Genomic DNA, 17,332 nt, shown 5'->3' with positions numbered 1-17,332 from the left:
CAGGGCTGCACAGGTTCAGAAACACAGGCCCAGAACCTTGTCCTAGGCAGGCTGCTCTGGCTCCTATCCAGCTGTGCTGGATCCCTGTGCTGTGACAGTCCTGCAGCCCCTTTGCTACTTCTTGGCTGGGACACTGACATTTTCCTCCTGGCATTTTGGAAATGGGGAAACTTGTTTCACCCCTGCACAACAGGATTTTCAGGTCTGAAGGAAGTCTCATCCACTCAGGAGGTGATGGGAATAGCAGGAGAGGTGTGGAGCTCGGTCACCCTGTGCATAGTGTGTGTTCCTGCCCAGAGCAACAGCTCTATGTGCCCCATCTGTGAGTGCTGCTACCTCCATGCTGCTCCTTTACCCCAGATGTGTGAAAGAAACAAATGCCACCACTTGCAACAAGCATTTATGTGCTAAAAGCGAGCAAACAAGTGTCCCACCTTTAGTATTTAAAGAGAAAAGCACCCCATCGTGCTTTGCAAATTGTGCCCAGCCACAGCATTCTGCAAAACACAATGTCCAGCCAGCAGAATGGTTAACATTAAGTATTTAAACCTCTTATTATTATTACTGCAGTCTGTCCTGAGTCAGCACAAACACCCCAGTGACAGCAAAAGCATTTGGAGTTCAGCACTTGCTCAGCACTCACTGGAATGAAGGAAACAATCCATCTTTGCGCTGGTGCTGACGAGCCCGGTTTCTGATAGATTGGTGTGTTATTGCTGATGGGTTTTTGTGTGCATTATGCACAGGCAGTGGTGTGACTCAGGAGGTGCAGAAGCACCTGGGGACAGCATAGGTCACCCTCTGCCACCCTCACCGGTCACTGGCTCTTACCAAGGGCTGCTGCTTTCTCCCAGGCTGAGCCACACCAGCAGGTGATGGGAGCACTCTGTGAGCACAATGCTGCCATGTAGGTTGTGTTGGCTAAAATCACCCTCAGTGCGTGGCTCGTGTACAGGTATTGCTCCAGGGTTGATCTGGAGGTGGGCGAGGACACCCAGGCGGTCCAACCCCAGCCACCCCCACCGTGCCCTCTGACCAGGTCCCACAGTGCCACATCTCCATGGTTCTCAAAACACTTCCAGTGATGATGACCCCATCACTTCTCTGGGCAGCTGTGCCACTGCATCACCACTCTTTCTGAAAGCAATTGTTCCTAATATCCAACCTGAACAAAGCTCTGGGGCAGAGGACCTGGGGGTACTGCTGCTGAACAGGGCCTGAGCTTGCCCCGCTTGCAGAAATCCTGCACAAAATGTAAAGCCCTCGGAGCACACAGGCAGTAATTAACTAGGTTTTGAACTTTTCAGAGCACTCATGTACTGTTTAATGAAATCACAGCAGGTTTTGAAACCAAACCTGTTCTGCAGCCCCATGCTCTGCCAGCCCCTCCCTTGGTTCTGCCAGCACTCCCGCCCCAATGGTGACCTCCCTCCCTGAGCATCCCTCCCAGCCTGCTCCTGCCTTTGTTTGGCTTTTAGGGACAGACAAAAGAGCCGGTGGGGAATGTGCATCATCCTTACATAAAGTCTGATCTACTAAGCTGCTTTTGGCTGTTTTTCCCAGCACCGGCAATGCTAGAACTGTCGTCACCTCAGCGTGGGACCGGGAAAGGGATTTTGCATCACAGGGTCTGGGCTGGTTCAGCTCTGGGTCTGCAAACCCACCCGCACCGCACGGACGTCCCTTTCCCCATAGCATCCCGCAGGGACGGGTCCGCACTGTGGGGTCTGCAGAGACGCACTCTAGGCACCCCAACCTCCCCACATTCATTGCAAGAGATACATTCCCAGCGGGCTGGGGGTGATCCCCAGCACCTTGATACCCAGAATCCAGCACCGGAGCCCCCCAGCACCCCGGTACTAGGAACAGATATAAGACCCCTCCGGCACTGATACCGGACACCGACCCCCAAGACCTCCAGCGTGCCCCGCGATGCCCCACGCCGGACCACCCCGTTTTCCCCCCACGCTGATCCCGGCACCGCCCCCGGTGCCGCCGGCTCCGTTACGAAACGCGACCGGGGCGGGGCGGCGCGGCGGCGGCTGCAGCCAATGGCGATCCCGGCGGCCCTAGATTCGGCGTGGGGGGGGGTCGTACCGCCGAGCTCCGGCACCGCAGAGATCCGCCGGGCACCCCGGGGCAGAACGAGCTGAGCCCCGGCTATGCGGCCCCGAGGATATCTCTGTGCTCGGAGGCTGTAGCCATGAGCATCGACTCCTCCATCTCATCCTCCCCACCCCGGGAAGGCAGCTCCATCCCGCAGCCCCCCGGGAGCGCTGAGCTGCTGCGCTGCCCGTCCTGCCGCCTCCTCCTTTGGGAGCCGGTGACCGTATCGTGCGGGCATTCCTTCTGCAAGCTGTGCCTCGGCGGGGCCGTGCCCTCCCGCTGCCCCGTGTGCCACCGCCGGCTGAAGCTGTTGGGCGTCGAGGCGGCGAGATGCAACGTGGTGCTCTGTAACCTGCTGGAGAAGTGCGAGGAGAGGGAGAGCCGCTCGGCCAGGCTGGCAGCATGTGTCCGGAGTCATCTTGCCCGTGGGGACCTGCAGGATGCTCTGAGGATGGCCCAGAAGGGCATCGAGATGGGTAAGTTGTGTGGGGCCTATAGGGCTGACAAGGTGATGGGCTAAAGAGGGGCTGTGCAGGGGTGAGGGTGTGCTGTTGGAACACATGGGTAACAGTGCAGGTAATTTTGTCCCTGCACCACGGTGACCTCTGTGCCAATACAGCTGGGGCTGGGCACATGGGGAACTTGTTAGGAGTGCTGGAAGTGTTGGAAAGGAACGGGGAGGGTAGAAATACCTGCTGGGCTTTGCTTCTGGGTCATCCCCACCCCTGCAGAAGACCATTGGCAGCAGAGGGACACGGCCTTCCCAGGGCTGTAACGGCTGCTTGTCCCCAGGGCTTGGTGTCCCATTGCTGTGTGTACTTGGTATCAGCAGCAGCTGGAGATGAAAGAGCTTTCATTAATAGTTGAGCTGACAAAGCTGAGTTCCACAGCTTCTCAGAGCATCCGGTGAATCATTAGAGCACCTGAGGGGTAGAGGTGATGGAACAGCTGAGACTTCTCTAATTGGGAACAGAAATTGAGCACACTCAGTGCTCAGTAGGACCCCCGATCCCTTTCTGCACCTGGCACTGAGGAGGCATTCGCCTGCAGGACTGAGATCAGGCCCAGGGGGTTGCTCTGCTTTACTGTGTGTCTGTAAGTGGATTTCTTGGGGAGTGACGCTGCTCCAAGTGGGGTTACACAACGTGGCTGGGGAGCTGGAAAGAAGAGGCATGGAAGACCTCTCGGAGTGAGCAATGTTTCTATAGCACCAAGCTCTGCTCCTGTGAAGCATATCCTTATCACCAGCTGTTGGGTTAGTGCCATAGGTGTGTGCTGTACCCCCAAGCACAGGGACAGCAGGGAGCAAGTGGGCTGCTGTCCCTTTATGCAACCTCTCAAAGCACCGCTTGGTCCTGCGTGCCCTTTGTTCAGAGCAAACACATGTGCACGGTGCTCTGTTAGTCATTGCGTTATGGGCTGACTTTCATCTTGCAATTAGCTGTGTGAGTAGAAAGAGCAAAAATACTGCAAGCTCAGTGCTTGGTCTTTCTTTGCTGTGTGCTCAGTTCTCTGTTAGCTGGGGGAAGTCCAGGCTGGGGCAATGAGGAAATAGGGATCAGGGGCAGTTCCCATGGACTCATATGTGCAGGTGCTGCTCGGGCTGTGCCATGCAAGTAATGCTTTGGGGCTCGGGGTAGGAGCTGTGGGCTTTGCACAGAGCCCGCTGGGACACCATGTGGCCAAAGGGAATAGAATAACAGGAGGTAGCAGGTTGACAAAGTGAACTGAATAGTGCTGGGGATGGTGTAACACAGGAGGGCTCCTCGAGCGTTGTGCTGCCAGCTGGCTCATGTCCCTGATGGTTGGTGATATCATACAGCAAAAATAGCTGCAGCGGCACAGAAATGCAGAACTCGCTGCCTGATTTTTACGTGTCTTACTTGTGGTGCTAAATCAGTCGCTTTGTTGACAGTCTGTAAATGTTTGAATGTGCTTGTTGATGTGGAAAATAAGCCCCTGGACTTTGTACTCGTGTTTTCACCTCTGCACGTCATTAGGAGCTGCAGTATCTCATCCCCAGACGTGTGTGGAGGGCTGAGCTCCAGCACAGCCAGTTCCTGAAGTGCTGCGTGCCGAGGTCCTGATCACAGCACACACACACACGTGCACGTAGGCTCACAGGGAGCATGTGGTGCCTGACTGCAGCCCAGTCTGGACAGCCCCACATGCACCTTGGGGTGCTGTTTTGCAAACACCCCTTTGATCCCATTGGTGGTATCGTACAGGTACAGACATGGATGCTGTAATTCCTTTCTCCTGTTTCAGCCTTCCCTTGGACTTGGGAACTCAGGGACACCTGCTGGGGAGGATGGGAGCCCTCCTTGCACCCTTGGGTTTTTCCCTGCCTGGGAATAGAGGTGGTAGCTCCTGGAGGCTGCAGTGTTTTAGAACAGCAGTCCCCAGCTGCTGGCTTTTTGTGTGCCACATTGCCCTGAATTCCATCACAGAGAACCTCACGGTGACAGCCTCCATGGGGAACACATTCAGCATCCCAAAAACATGAACGATGGCCCAGATCCCACTGTGATTGAAGCTGAGCCCCACAGCAGCAGTGCTAACAGGGGCTCTTGGCACCAGGACCCACCTTTCTCTTTGCAGCCCCGGAGGACACATCCCTGCGTCTGTGCCGGGCAGAGGCCTTGGCAGCCCTGAAGCGGTATCCAGAGGCACTGCAGGACCTGGAGGCTGTGTGCAGGGCTGAGCCCATGGAGTGTAAAGTGAGTGGAGGGCAGCTGGGGGTGCGGTGATGTCAGGGACCTCACCTCACTGCACAGCTGAGTGATGTCCCCCTTTTCTTTTCCCCCTGGGAATTTCCCCTTTGCTGGTCACAGAAGGCAGAGGACGTTTTAGCTGTAGGGACAAATGTAGATAATTTAACTTTCATCTATGAGGGCTGCTCCAAAAGTAATGCTTCCTATTGTATTACGTTGACCCCTGATGGCAGAGGCCTCTTTCATTTCAGCAGTGGTAACAGTGACAGTGATCACCCTCACTGGTGTAGACTTATGACTGCAGCCTGCAGGCTCTTGTTCATCATTGGTGAAAATGCATAGCTAGTGGCAGTGAAAAATAGTGTTTTGTAGCTGAGAATTTGCTCTATCAAATACTGTTACTGTACTCTTTGTATCTGTTGTGGTTTCCATGGAAATAAATAGGAAGCATTACTTTCAGAGCAACCTACATACATCTTAATCCTGACACTTACTGGTTGTTGAGTCTAGCACATGTACACAGGCAATCCTGAGTTCTCTCAACTATTGGCTTCAACCTGCTCAGAAATACACTACCCAAATCCATTAATTGCTAATACAGGCCACAAGCTCTCTGCACTGTTAATGGGATGTGTCTTTGCTCATATGCACTTGGTGAGGATGTAAAGGGTGCTGATGTGCAGGATCACAGCTTGGGGCTGGGGGAAGTGTTGGGATGCCCTCAGAGACATCACACCTGGGATTTTGACTGCTTCTTTGCATGTGTTGGCCATCGCTGTGTGGCTTCAAGGCTCTACCCCTTCACTAGGTCTCTGTAGGGTGGGAGTGAATCCATCAGCATCAGGGCTTAGGGCACACATAGGACACATGCTCAGCTGGCTGCTGGCCTGTAGTCAGCACAAGCTTTTCTGTTCTCTGCAGGGCTTCTACAGGAAAGGGAAGGTGCTCCTGGAGATGGGACAGAGAGCTGAAGCCCTGCTGGCATGGGAGCACTGCCTGATGCTCAATCCCCATTTCCAGCCTGCACGGAGAGAGATGGAGAAGGTGCGTGGGTCTGCAGAGTGGTGGGTCCCATTCACTCCCATTGCTCAGGGGCATGCCCTGATGTAAGTTTGCTGAACTCAGCCAGAATGGGTACAAGTAGCCCTGATGCTGTGGTGGCCCAGGGTATGCTTTGGGGTCTCTGGGTTGCACATCTCCTTCCAGCACCCTGCTGAGCCCTGCTTTCTCCTTGCAGGTCCTCACATGGGAGGATGTTTCTCAGCCATGTGTTGCCCACCGGGGTTCAACAGGTCCCCAGGAAGAGCAGGATGAAGGGGGCCCTGCATCTTCTTCCACACAAGCTCAGGTAATAGGCTGTGATTGGACTTGGCATCCCTTTGGGACCTTTGGGCCATTAGGAGCTATTAAGAAAAAACTGATAATCTGCTCTTTTTCCTTGCTGTGCCCAGGAACAGGAGGAGGAGCTGGAGGCTGGTGGTGGAGACGAGGTGTCTGAACACAGCCAGGGGACACCTGTGGGGCAATGGAGAATGCCAGTGGCTGTGGCACAAAGTGAGGACAGGCATGAAGGTGAGTGTCATCTTGTGCAGAACAGCAGGCATCTGAGTTTGCCTAAATCATAGAATCCTGAAGGTTGGAAAGACTGCTAAGATCATCTAGTCCAACCATTGACCCATCACCACTGTGCCCTTGTCCCTGAAGCAATGGTGATCCCTTGTGGCAGACCTCCATCTGGTGGCTTCTTTGGGCTGCTTTACTTTCTGGTGCCTCAGTTTCCCTGCAGAAGGAGGAGAAAGAGATGCTGCCATCCTGACATATGAGCTGTGGGTGAACATGGATGGGCTGTTGTCTGGGTTCGTGTTGCATCACCCAGTGTTTTTGTTTTTAAACTCCAAAGCACTTTGTGTAAGAGTTGGTTCCTTACACCTCAGAACAAGGTCAGAAAGCAAAGCTTAATTTTTGGTATTGAAACAGGAGGTCTTATCCTTTCCTCCTCTCTTTTTGCCACCAGCTAATGAAGAGGAAGCAGGAGCAATGAGTAAACTGCTGCCCCTTGAGGACCTGCTGAGTGTTTCTGACTTGGAGTGCTCTCTCTGCATTCGGTGAGTTCTCTATTGGCAGAGCTTTTTGAATGAGGAATTAGGATCATAGAACATCCTGAGTTGGAAGGAACCCATACAGATCATTGAGTCCAACTCCTGGCTCCACACAGTCATGTATAAATCAGACTGTATGTAGCACTCACCTGGTTCTGCTCCCTGGTTTGTGTCTTTCTTCTTCTCTTAATATCAAATGCAGTCCCCAGTGCTGTGAAGCCACAGGTTTGGCAGAAGAGCTAAGAGGGAACTTGCACACCAGGGGGTGTCCACAGGGACCCGCAGGGACAGGGAGCTCAGACCTTCTTGGGCAGTTGCCATCTCACTCATTGTGCAAGTCCAACAGTCTGAGATCAGGCTGCTAGTGAATGGAATAAATATTTACATTTAATTAGCAAGAGCTGCAAGCAAAGATTGGCTAATGCAGCTTTAGTGAAAGCAAGTTGCATAGCTGTGTGCTGCCTGGGCTTGGGAAACACAGTGTGAAAGAGCTTCCAGCTATGTCTTTGTCCTGTGCCATCACTGTGGATTCCCCTTGAAGTTATAGGAGGGGATGTGGGAAACCCCTCGATCCTTCCTGAAGCAAAATCCCTTAAGATCTTACTCTAGGGCCTTTTTCAAGCCTCCTGCTTGCAGCAAGGGGACTCCAAGGAGATACTGGTATGGGGCTGGAGGGTGGCTGGGAGCTGTGCCTGCAGTTCCATCCTTGCTTGCAACGACGTGCAGTGAATGCTTTGTGGAGCTGAACCCAAGTTGGATTTCAAACTCCCAGCCCTCTGACCTGCTTCCTGGACATCACCGTGCTCCTTCCTCTTTGATCCATTGACAGAGGTTCTTTTGCAGGATGTTCTTTGAGCCGGTGACGACACCATGTGGACACACCTTCTGCAAGGAGTGCCTGGAGCGCTGCCTGGACCACCGGCCCAACTGCCCACTCTGCAAGCAGAGCCTGCGAGAGGTGAGGGCTGGGGGTAGGGTAGGGTCCCCCTTCCTAGGGTGGGGACAGACAGGTGGGAGGGGGCTCAGTGCCCAACTCAGGGGTGTCAGCTTTGCTCATACAGGAATGATCTGACAGCTGATAATTAGGATCAGGAAATTTGTTTCCATGAGATGTCACAGTGATTGAGTGAGGTTGTAAATAGGACTGAGATTGAGAGAGAGAGAGAGAAGGAAGTTAATGCTAGTTACTTTAAAAAATGGAAATGGATGGAAAGCCTGCTAGCCTGGGGGTTTGACTTCATCTCTTATGAAAAGAGATTCAGATGAGCCCATCGGGGGAAATTAGGTTGTCATACATGGATGGACCACATCAGTGTCAGCGACAGGATGCTGTGTGGGATGAATCCTGGGGCTGACACAGCCCCACTGCCTACCCCCCAACCCCTCCCTGGATGGACCTCATTCTTCACAGCTCTAAGCTGAAATTACTCTCAGTTCCTATTGTGTGAGCATGATTCAGAGCCCCAGGGTTCCCCTCCTGCTCTGCCCAACCTATCTCTTGTTTCTTGCAGTACCTGAAGGCAGGGAGCTACAGCCCCACGCTGCTGCTGCAGGACATCATGCTGGCTGCCTTCCCTGCACAGCTGGCTGAGCGCCGCGAGCTGCACCAGGCTGAGATGGCTGAGCTCTCCAAGTAAGGGACCTGCCTTGTGTGTTGGGTGTGGGAGGGGCTTTTCAGGTGGCTCCTATTCCTAGAACTGCATTACAGTGGTCTGTAGCACAGCATCACTTTCTGTGGGTTCATAGGAGCTGACCCAGAGTCTCTGTTGGTTTTTTTCTTGGGGTTTTCAAAGCGGTCTCCCCTCTTCTCCTTCAGCCTGACCACAAACATCCCCATCTTTGTGTGCACGATGTCCTTCCCTGGTGTCGCCTGCCCTCTGCACATCTTTGAGCCTCGCTACCGCCTGATGATCCGGCGGTGCCAGGAGACCGGCACCAGGAGGTTTGGCATGTGCATATATGAGAATGGGAAAAGGTGAGCACCAGGGCAAGGCTGCTGCCTTCTGCCACAACTAATGTAACCCTGTCTGCACCAACCCCATGTTTGTAAAATCAGGAGTAGATGGAGAACATGGGACAGTTTTGTATCTTGTGTTACCCTGTGGGGAGGGTATATCTGAGCTGCACTGTTCCTGTGTGTCTTCCATCTCCTTTAAAGTGGCCATCCTTCGCATTCTCTGCCCATAACAAGCTGCAGCAGCACACTGGGCTGCTTTTTGTTGCATTTTCCTTGGTCTCAGTTGAGCTCAGCCTTTAGGCTCCTACCCCAAGGACTCCATTGAACACAGAATCACGGAATGACCTGGGTTGGAAGGGACCTCAAGGATCATGAAGTTCCAACCCCCCTGCCTAGCAGGGCCACCAAACATGCACATCTACTAGATCAGGTTGCCCAGGGTGCCATTCAACCTGGCTTTGAACACCTCCAAGGATGGGGCATCCACAACCTCCCTGGGCAGCCTGTTCCAGGGCCTAACCACTCTCCTAGTAAAGAACATGGCACCCTGCTCAGGCCCTGTTTCTCTCCCTGTCTCCTCCAGCTTTGCAGACTATGGCTGTATGCTGGAGATCCGGCAGCTGGAGCTGCTGGCAGATGGCAGGTCGCTGGTGGACACCATCGGTGGGCGCCGGTTCCGGGTGCTGAGACGTGGGCACAGAGATGGCTACAACACAGCTGACATTGAGTACCTGGAGGACAAGAAGGTGAGGGCAGGACCAGGGTAGGGGGGCACCATTGGTGGGCACCGTGCTCCTCACCCACCCTTCTCTGCTCTCCTCTTCCCTCCACCCAGGTGGCTGGGGAGGAGCTGCAGGAGCTGCAGAGCCTGCATGAAAGCACCTACCAGCTGGCCCAGAGGTTTTGGGAGCATGGGGATGTTGCCTCCAGGCACCTTTTGCTGCAGCACGGACCACTGCCAGAGAAGGAAGAGGACATCCAGGTAATGTTATGGGGGCAGAGATGCTCTGGGGCATGGATGTCCAACCTTTTATATTGCCTGGGCTGCAGTGGGTGAAGTGGAATTGTTTTGGGATGTGTATAAACAAGCTATTTAATGTATTTAATGCATATAACTCATTGAATTTATTCTTTTTTTTTTTTTTTTAATATTTATTGTTAAAACATAAAAAGGGCAACAAAAACTCTGAACTAATGGGGGTTTTTGACCTTGTTTTTGTAAAACTAATGCATCAATCCAGGCTGGATGTGGCTGTGGGCAGCCTGGTCTAGTGGTTGGCAACTGCTTTTGAGGTCATTTTCAACCCAGGCCATTCTACAGATGTCGGTTTCAGGGGAAATGTGTGGCACTGAGTGATGTGGTTTATTGGGCAATATTAGGGGCGTGTGGACTGGATGATCGTGGTTACTAAATGACTCTTTCTCATTCAGCACTCTCCCTCTCTCATCTCCAGGCTTCTGCTGATGGCCCAACCTGGTGCTGGTGGCTGATCTCCATCCTTCCCCTTGATCCATCTTTCCAGCTCAGGCTCTTCTCCAGCACATCACTGCACGCCCGCCTAGCCCAGCTGCAGCGCATCCTCCTGGCCCTGCTGCAGCCCTCACCTGAGCACAACCCCCAGGACCTTGTCTGATCCTCCAAACTCTTTGAATGGGAGAATGCAGCCCCTTGGGTTTCCTCATGCATTTCTTTGTGGTTTGAGTCCTACTAAAAGCAACATTAACGAGGTCAGTGCTGCTGTCAGCAGTGACTCAATGCCGTCCATACTGGCCCTGGGCGGTGGATGATGATGTGGACTTGCCATACCACAGGAGAGGACCATGCCAGAAGGGTGGGTTGTGCCTTTAGAAGTCAAAATCTCTTGCTGAATTGCGTTGGCTCTAAGAAGGGCTGTCTTTAGGGCAGAGGACTGAGTGCTGGGGCTCTTCCTCTCTGAAAGACAAGGTAGGGCTTTGGGTAGTGCTCCCACTCCATGGGGCAGGAGATAGAAAGTCATGGGAGATGTGGCACCAACCAGGATGCCCTGTTGGCTTTCTCCAGCCTCAAGAGCTGAAAGCTCAGCCTCTGCATGAGTGTTTAGCCTTATTTCCAATGAGAACAAGAAGAAAAGTTTAATTAAGTGATCAGTGGGCTCTGAGATACTGATGGGAGAATGAAGCCCAACAGTGATTTCTGTGACTTTCTGTCTCTCAAGCAGTGTGATTTCACCATGTTTAGTGTTTCTTTGTGAACTTTCAGCCTCCTTAGAATGAAGGAGCTGAGGCTGGATCCTTGAATGTAGGATGTGAGGCAGTGCACACTGAAGTCAAAGGGAAAACAGTGGCCGATGCTGTGAACCCTATGCAGGGGAGCAAGTGCCTGTCTGCAAGTGCCTGACTGCTGCTCGTCTCTAAATAAAGGGAAAAAACTTCATAATTTCAGTGGCTTTAGGTGAAATTTGGAGTTAATTTCCGCCTAATGAGTCAAGGGATTAACATTTCTTTGAACACCTTATTTCTGCTTTTCCCATATGCACCACCTGGGGGCTGGTACATGGCAGGGTAAGGAGGTGGGTTGGGGCTGCACATCACTCCCAGCATCCTTCTGCCCCTTGGGTGATGGTCCCATGGCTCAGTGTTCAGGGACTGGAATGGCACTGGCTTTTGACAAGTGCCTTTTTCTACAGGGTGGCTTAAGTCACCCTATGACCACCATGGCTCACTCTGCGGGTCTGGTCTATGTCTGTGATGGGCACTGGAGCCACATCTGCATGGTGTGCTGCAGGGAGGGACTCGTGGAAACTGCTCCAGTTTGCTTAGAGTGCCTTTGGGATTGTGTTAGTGTCTTTTTAATTATTTCCTTCTTCATCATCGTTGAAATAAAAAGACTTTGGTGGCGATGTTTGCCTCTGAGTTGCTCCTTGGTTGAAGTTGGGGGCATCCCAGGTGACAACGGGGACATTTGGGGACTTGGGGAGAGGTGGTGCAGTGACGGGGCCAAGTTAGAGGGACATGGGGAACAGGGGGTAGATGGTAGCAAGTGGGAAAAAAGGGCGAGGGTCTGAAATAGTGGTTAACAGCGTCACCACCTGAACCAGCGCCGCACTGCTCCACTGGGGGGAGCGCTGAGGCTGAGCGAGGCAGGGCGGATGGGAAGAGGCTCCGCGCTGCTCGAAGTCAATTAACTTCTTTCTCTTCCCATCCTGCACCCCTCAGCTGATGGGACATATCCTGTACCAGAGGTATTCACCCCTGGAGAGCACTGAGGCAGCGTTAGCACCGAGCCCTCTGCCTCTCAGCTCGTTCCATCTCCTCCAGCCTCCCCTCAAAAGCTCTCCTTCCCATTCAGTCTTCAACTCTGAACAACAGTGACAACTTCCCTAACAGTGTGGGCAAGCAATTAGCTAAAGAGGCAAGTCATTAATACAGCAGGTGTCAGGCTGCTCCTCGTCTTTCTTTAGCAAATGGTGTATTTCCCAACTAATTAGACTGAGAGAGATAGCAGAAAATCAACACGAGATTGTTTGTTAGAGTTAAAATCTCTGGTAAGACTGTGCCTGCACTGAAATGTGAGCGTGTTGTTATATCTAAAGGTTAATGAAGAAAGGAGGAAAAGCAGCGTCAATTTTTCTTTTCATGCTGTAGCAACAACACTTTGGAGCAATGACAGATGGATCACATCATTCCTGCTTTTCAGTGCTCAGTGGGCAGTGCCAGCATGTAGAGATAAAGCCTATATGGGGCTGTATGTATATACAGTGTCATGATGCTGAGACCTAAGGCTCCAGCAGCAGCCCGTGTCTCTGCATTCCTCCTATAGCAACACACTCCCTCCCTGCTCTCTCCCTCCCTGTTGATTTATGGCTTCACAAAAACCATTTCAGCTGAAGCAAAATATTTACAGCGCTGATTAAACACCAAGGTAATGGGAAACTTGTTAAAAGTGTGGAACTTCTTATATAAATACAGCACCATTAAAATAAAATGTGACTTCTAGCGAGAACAGCTCTCTCAGCTGTGCTGTGTTTACCTTAATTGTTTCCCTCCATTAATTACAGTCTGAGAGGGAGACTTGTGCAAATTGAAATAAATTAATCGAATTTGTTTAGTTTTGTGTGGCTGGCTTATGGGGATTGCAATTAAGTGAGCACGTTTGGGGTATTAAATTACATTTCCTAGATGCGTTCTTCCCCTTTCAAGCACTGAGAATGTGGAAAAGAAGAAGTCTTCAGCAATTAGAAAGTAAGTGAGCATTGTGAGCAATGGTTATTACAGCCCTGTGCCTGAAGAATTCCACTCATTGCAGGTGTTAAGGTTTATCCCTGAGTAAATGCAGCCTGCAGTGACAAAGGAAAGGTGGTGGGGCTGATCTGTGCTGTACTGGGAACAGGTGTGTGATGCCTGATGACCCAGCTTCTTGCATCCTTGCTGGCTCCCACCCCCTCACTCCAATATTTGACACAAGGGAAGGGGTTGCCAGGTATACCAAGGTTCTGACACAGGCAGTGAAACAGAAGGGGAAGAGAATCACAGTGTCACAAAGTTCAAGGGGTTAGAAGGGATCTCTGGAGATCATCTTAACCAACCCTTTACTAACAAAGGTTCCTGGCAGTAGGATGTGTGATTTAACCATAGAAGACACCAGAGAATCCACACCACAATCTTATTCCAGAATCCCAGCTGCATTGGCACTGTTTATGGCCCATGCTGCTCCACAGCCTTGCCCCAAACCAACCAAGAGAGGTGTGAGCTGCATGGGAGCCTTTTCCTTGGAGAAATAGAGCCAGACTTTGGAAGAGATGTCAGCATGAAGAAGGAAAAATGCATCACTTCCCTCCTAAAGAAAAAGGATTTGGGGCAGAAGTGTGGTATTTAGGGGGCAGGCAGGAGCCTGGTTCCCTCTTCCCTTCCTTGTGCAGAGCTATTCAGTGCTCTGAACCTCTTCACCTGGCTGCTGTTGTGCCTGGATGATGTATGGAGTGACTGTGCTGCAATAGGATTTGTACCCAGAATATTGGCTGGATGATAAAGGAGTCTGTCTGCGGTGATAATTGCACCATAAATAGCGCGGGGTTCAGCAGTGATGAGTGAGGCACTCAAAACCCTCACCCTCCAGTTTCCTCCCACTTCCTTCCATCTTCCTGACTGCTAACAAGCTGGAGGAATAGCTGCTTGGTTTCCACCAACCACAGGAGGATTATTGCACTCAGATGCAGCTGGGCACCATCCTCACCATAAATCTTTATAGCAGGGGAGAAAAAAAAAAGAGAAAGAGGCAAAAAAAAACCCCAAAGTAAATTGGGTCATTACTGAAAAGCAGTGTGTACAGCTGAGGCTGTCCCTCCTTGTTTGGTGCTTTTGGCTGCTGGGGGTGACTGTGTTGTTCTGCTGCGGGGAGCTGAGAAGCTGCCAGTGAGCCCCAAATGCTGACAAATGAGAGCTCAGGCTGGGGAGTTCTGTAGCAGTCAAAGACTGGGAAGAAAAGTAAATTAATGTGGATGGATTTGGAGCTTTCTCTTGCTCTTTGAGCCTGCAGAAAGCACATGGACCCTTTCCAAAGAAAAGCTGGGAGTGGATCTGGTGCTACAGACAGATTAACCTGCGGCTGAACTCCAAATGATACCTTAAAGCCAGGCCTGCGTGCACAGGGTGTTCTTGCTCAGGTCCTCTGAGGGTCTGTGCTTCAGGAAGGTTTGCTCGGTGCTCGTAACCAGGACTTTGCGGAGCACAGAATAGATGGAAGTAGTGCTCAGTGCTGAAAGGAGGCATCTGCTGATCAAATCTTATTCATGGGTCAGGGAATTGCTGCTGCGGCTCTCTGCTTTCTGATAAACAGTGCTCCGTTTTGCTGCAAATAGCAAGAAAATGGACTGAGTAACACAAATCTCCAGGGACCCAAACAAACAGCCCCCAAAAGCTTGCAAGATCCTGGCTAAAAGTTAACCCTTGAGCAGCCAGACACAGCATCCCCCAAACACCAGGAAAATCCTCCCTTCTCCCATCCCATCTCCTTGCGTGCACCACCATGCAGGCTGCTCAGCAGGCACAAACCTTTCAGCTCTGTATAAATCCACAAGCTCCCCCAAGCCTTCCTCTTCTACACATGCCAATCCCCCCTCTCCCCAATTCTGGACTGTTTGAGGCCAAATTGTTTACTGTTTAAGCTCTGGATTTGCAAGTTTAAATCTTTCACAGTTCCAGGTGCACCCAAAAAGATAAGGGCGTTAGGAGGTGTGCTGCTGCTGCTCAAAATAAGAAAGCTGAGATTAATTCAAAGCTGCTTCTTAATACTCAGTATCCCTCCACTATCTGCTGCTATTATTATAGTTACCTTGTCTAAGCTGGCACAAAACACTCAGCACAACAAAAACTGTGACTGCTGTTTGGTTCGGTGCTCCCCTCTCGCTTCTCTTCTTTGTTTTGTGCCACATCTGTGTGCAGAAGGGAGGGCAGAGCTGTCACGGCCCCAAGGCCACAGATCCTCTACTGATGAACACTTGGCACAGGATGGGCAGGGAGGGAGGGAAGCACTGGGGAGGTGTAAGAATCACAGCTTGGAGCCGAAATAAGCTGTCACACTTTGTGTGCCTCTGACAGTAAAATATTTGTGGAAGTGGCATTGGGTTTTTAGTCCAGATTAGTTGAAATATCCTTTCTGAGAGTCACTCCTTCTCTTGTCTTCATTTCTGAAAGTCACTCCCTGCATTTTCCTTTGCCAGTTTTCTCACTTGAGAGCTCACCATCACCCCCAGCACTGGGTACCGCTGAGCTCTGGTTCACAGTCAAACCCTCCTCCCTTCAGGGAGATAGAAACTAATCAATGGAGAACATTAAACACTAGGAAAGCTACAACAACTTACCATTCCCCATAAAGGTTACATTCCCACACTGACTTCACGGTAGCACTGAGCTGAAGGCATCTTGGGGAAGTGACAGCTCTTGGAGATAAGCTCTCATTCCTGCTTTCCGCAGGATGCTTTTAAATGGTGAAAAAAAGACATTGCTACTGAGCTGGCATCCTGGATTGTGCTCAGCTGAGCCTTGATTTCCCATCTGTTTGTGGGGGATCTGTCTCACCCCTCGGTTTGCAGGCATGGGTCCACATAATCTTGGGATCCCACTACCATGGGGACCACAGCCACTCATTCCTTCCCCAGTGCTTTTGCCCAACCACAGTCTCCCATGGAGAAGGGTGACGCATTCAGATCACTGCAGGGATGCTCAGCAGGATCCTTCAATTACAGCCTGCTACCCCAAGCTGCCCAAGATACATCTCTGGGCTCAGCTCTTGATTACCTTACCTCCTTTCCAAAGATGAATGGTGATAGGATCCAAGGGGTGTAGTCATGCAGTCATCACACAAGGGAGAGTGTAGGAGACCATCCCCTGGGACTAAGACAGGACTGACAGGACCATCCATCCAGGCAGCAATGGGAAACCTCTCTCCCTCAGCATTCAGCTGTCTTCAATACAGCTGCTTACTCAACACCTGGCATGAAGAAAGACACAGGTTAGTTGTGTGGCTGTTTCTACTAACCACAGAAGAACAAGAGAAGTATGAATCCCAAAATAAACAAGTCTCCATACAGATCCCTCTCCCCATACTGCAGCAGATATTGTCCAGGCAGAGATTATATTTCTGGCTTGGCACAGAGCAGTAGTAACATGTCTCTGAGTCCTGGTCTTTCACATCTATGGGAAGGATGATAGCTCTTAATGTCCCTTTCTATTAATATGAAATGGTCCATAAGGCTCAAGCACCAGTGAGACTTCTCTTAGCAAGGCCAGATACCTGTTGCTCCTTGTTTCTGTTCTGATACAAAAGCTGGTTAAAATCTGACTGCTCAAGACCTTTAAGTCTGAACAAGAGTGTGTAAAAAGACACAGGAATTAGCATCAGGCAGCAGAAGAGAGAAGAGAAAAGGACCTTGAGCAGTGCCACGTGGGCAAGGCAGAGTCCACTGGCTACAGACCTAAAGAGCCAGGACATTTTGGAGCCTGTGTGAGCCATTGTGTTTCATATCCCACTTCTTTTCCTTGAGGGCTGATTGTAGTTGGACCCCACTGAGTCTCTTGACAAGCAATTTGTTTTCCAAAGGGATGAAAAGCAGCGGGTGTTAATTCCATCACAACACCCCTCCTTCCACATCCCAAATCCTCCCATCATCTTCATTAATAAGATTTTGTATATCACCACCACCGTGCCTGGTTGCACACCATGGTTATGAATTTCATGCGCAAAGGTAAATGTAAACAGGATTAAATGAATCCTAGTAATTATAAAACACTTGAAAACATGCTCCCTCCCCCTGTCTACTTGCAGACTCTTCATTCTGCCTGTCTCACACATTCAGCTCTTGCAATAATTTTTCAGGGGTAGTTCAACTTGTTACAGGCATTTTGGCCTAAACCTCCCCTGAGATGTACAGATATTTCAACTTACCACCAGGCTGCCTCAGTCAGCAAGGCTGCTGCTT

The 17,332-nt window shown here is 51.2% G+C and overlaps 1 protein-coding gene and 1 long non-coding RNA gene across 2 annotated transcripts; one reads left to right on the top strand and one right to left on the bottom strand.

The window, feature by feature from the left end:
• Nucleotides 1–2,041: 2,041 nt before the first annotated feature.
• Nucleotides 2,042–11,728, top strand: LOC107320234 (LON peptidase N-terminal domain and RING finger protein 1-like). Its single transcript, XM_015875911.2, has 12 exons — nucleotides 2,042–2,582; nucleotides 4,708–4,826; nucleotides 5,742–5,864; nucleotides 6,058–6,168; nucleotides 6,272–6,392; nucleotides 6,835–6,925; nucleotides 7,763–7,877; nucleotides 8,431–8,552; nucleotides 8,736–8,894; nucleotides 9,460–9,622; nucleotides 9,712–9,858; nucleotides 10,331–11,728. Exons 1-12 carry the CDS (start codon nucleotides 2,204–2,206, stop codon nucleotides 10,508–10,510), a joined length of 1,830 nt encoding a protein of 609 aa, XP_015731397.1. The 5' UTR covers nucleotides 2,042–2,203; the 3' UTR covers nucleotides 10,511–11,728.
• Nucleotides 11,729–12,302: 574 nt separating this feature from the next.
• LOC116654075 lies at nucleotides 12,303–17,283 on the bottom strand. Its single transcript, XR_004308951.1, has 3 exons — nucleotides 16,829–17,283; nucleotides 16,157–16,344; nucleotides 12,303–14,703 (listed from the first exon to the last, which is right to left on the bottom strand). It is a non-coding gene; the product is annotated as an uncharacterized LOC116654075 (long non-coding RNA).
• Between the last annotated feature and the right edge of the window lie 49 nt (nucleotides 17,284–17,332).

This window comes from Coturnix japonica, chromosome 13, assembly GCF_001577835.2.
Source record: "Coturnix japonica isolate 7356 chromosome 13, Coturnix japonica 2.1, whole genome shotgun sequence".
Classification (NCBI taxonomy): domain Eukaryota; kingdom Metazoa; phylum Chordata; class Aves; order Galliformes; family Phasianidae; genus Coturnix; species Coturnix japonica.
The sequence above is the reverse complement of the archived record's forward strand: the minus strand, read 5'-3'. Positions and strand labels throughout refer to the sequence as shown.

What these genes read in the sequence shown, in the direction of transcription:
- LOC107320234 (XM_015875911.2), top strand. Translation starts at nt 2,204, where the DNA reads ATGAGCATCGACTCCTCCATCTCATCCTCCCCACCCCGGGAAGGCAGC. An exon ending in CCAGAAGGGCATCGAGATGG is followed by an intron (nt 2,583 to 4,707) that starts GTAAGTTGTGTG and finishes TTCTCTTTGCAG; the next exon opens with CCCCGGAGGACACATCCCTG. An exon ending in AAGTGAGGACAGGCATGAAG is followed by an intron (nt 6,393 to 6,834) that starts GTGAGTGTCATC and finishes TTTTGCCACCAG; the next exon opens with CTAATGAAGAGGAAGCAGGA.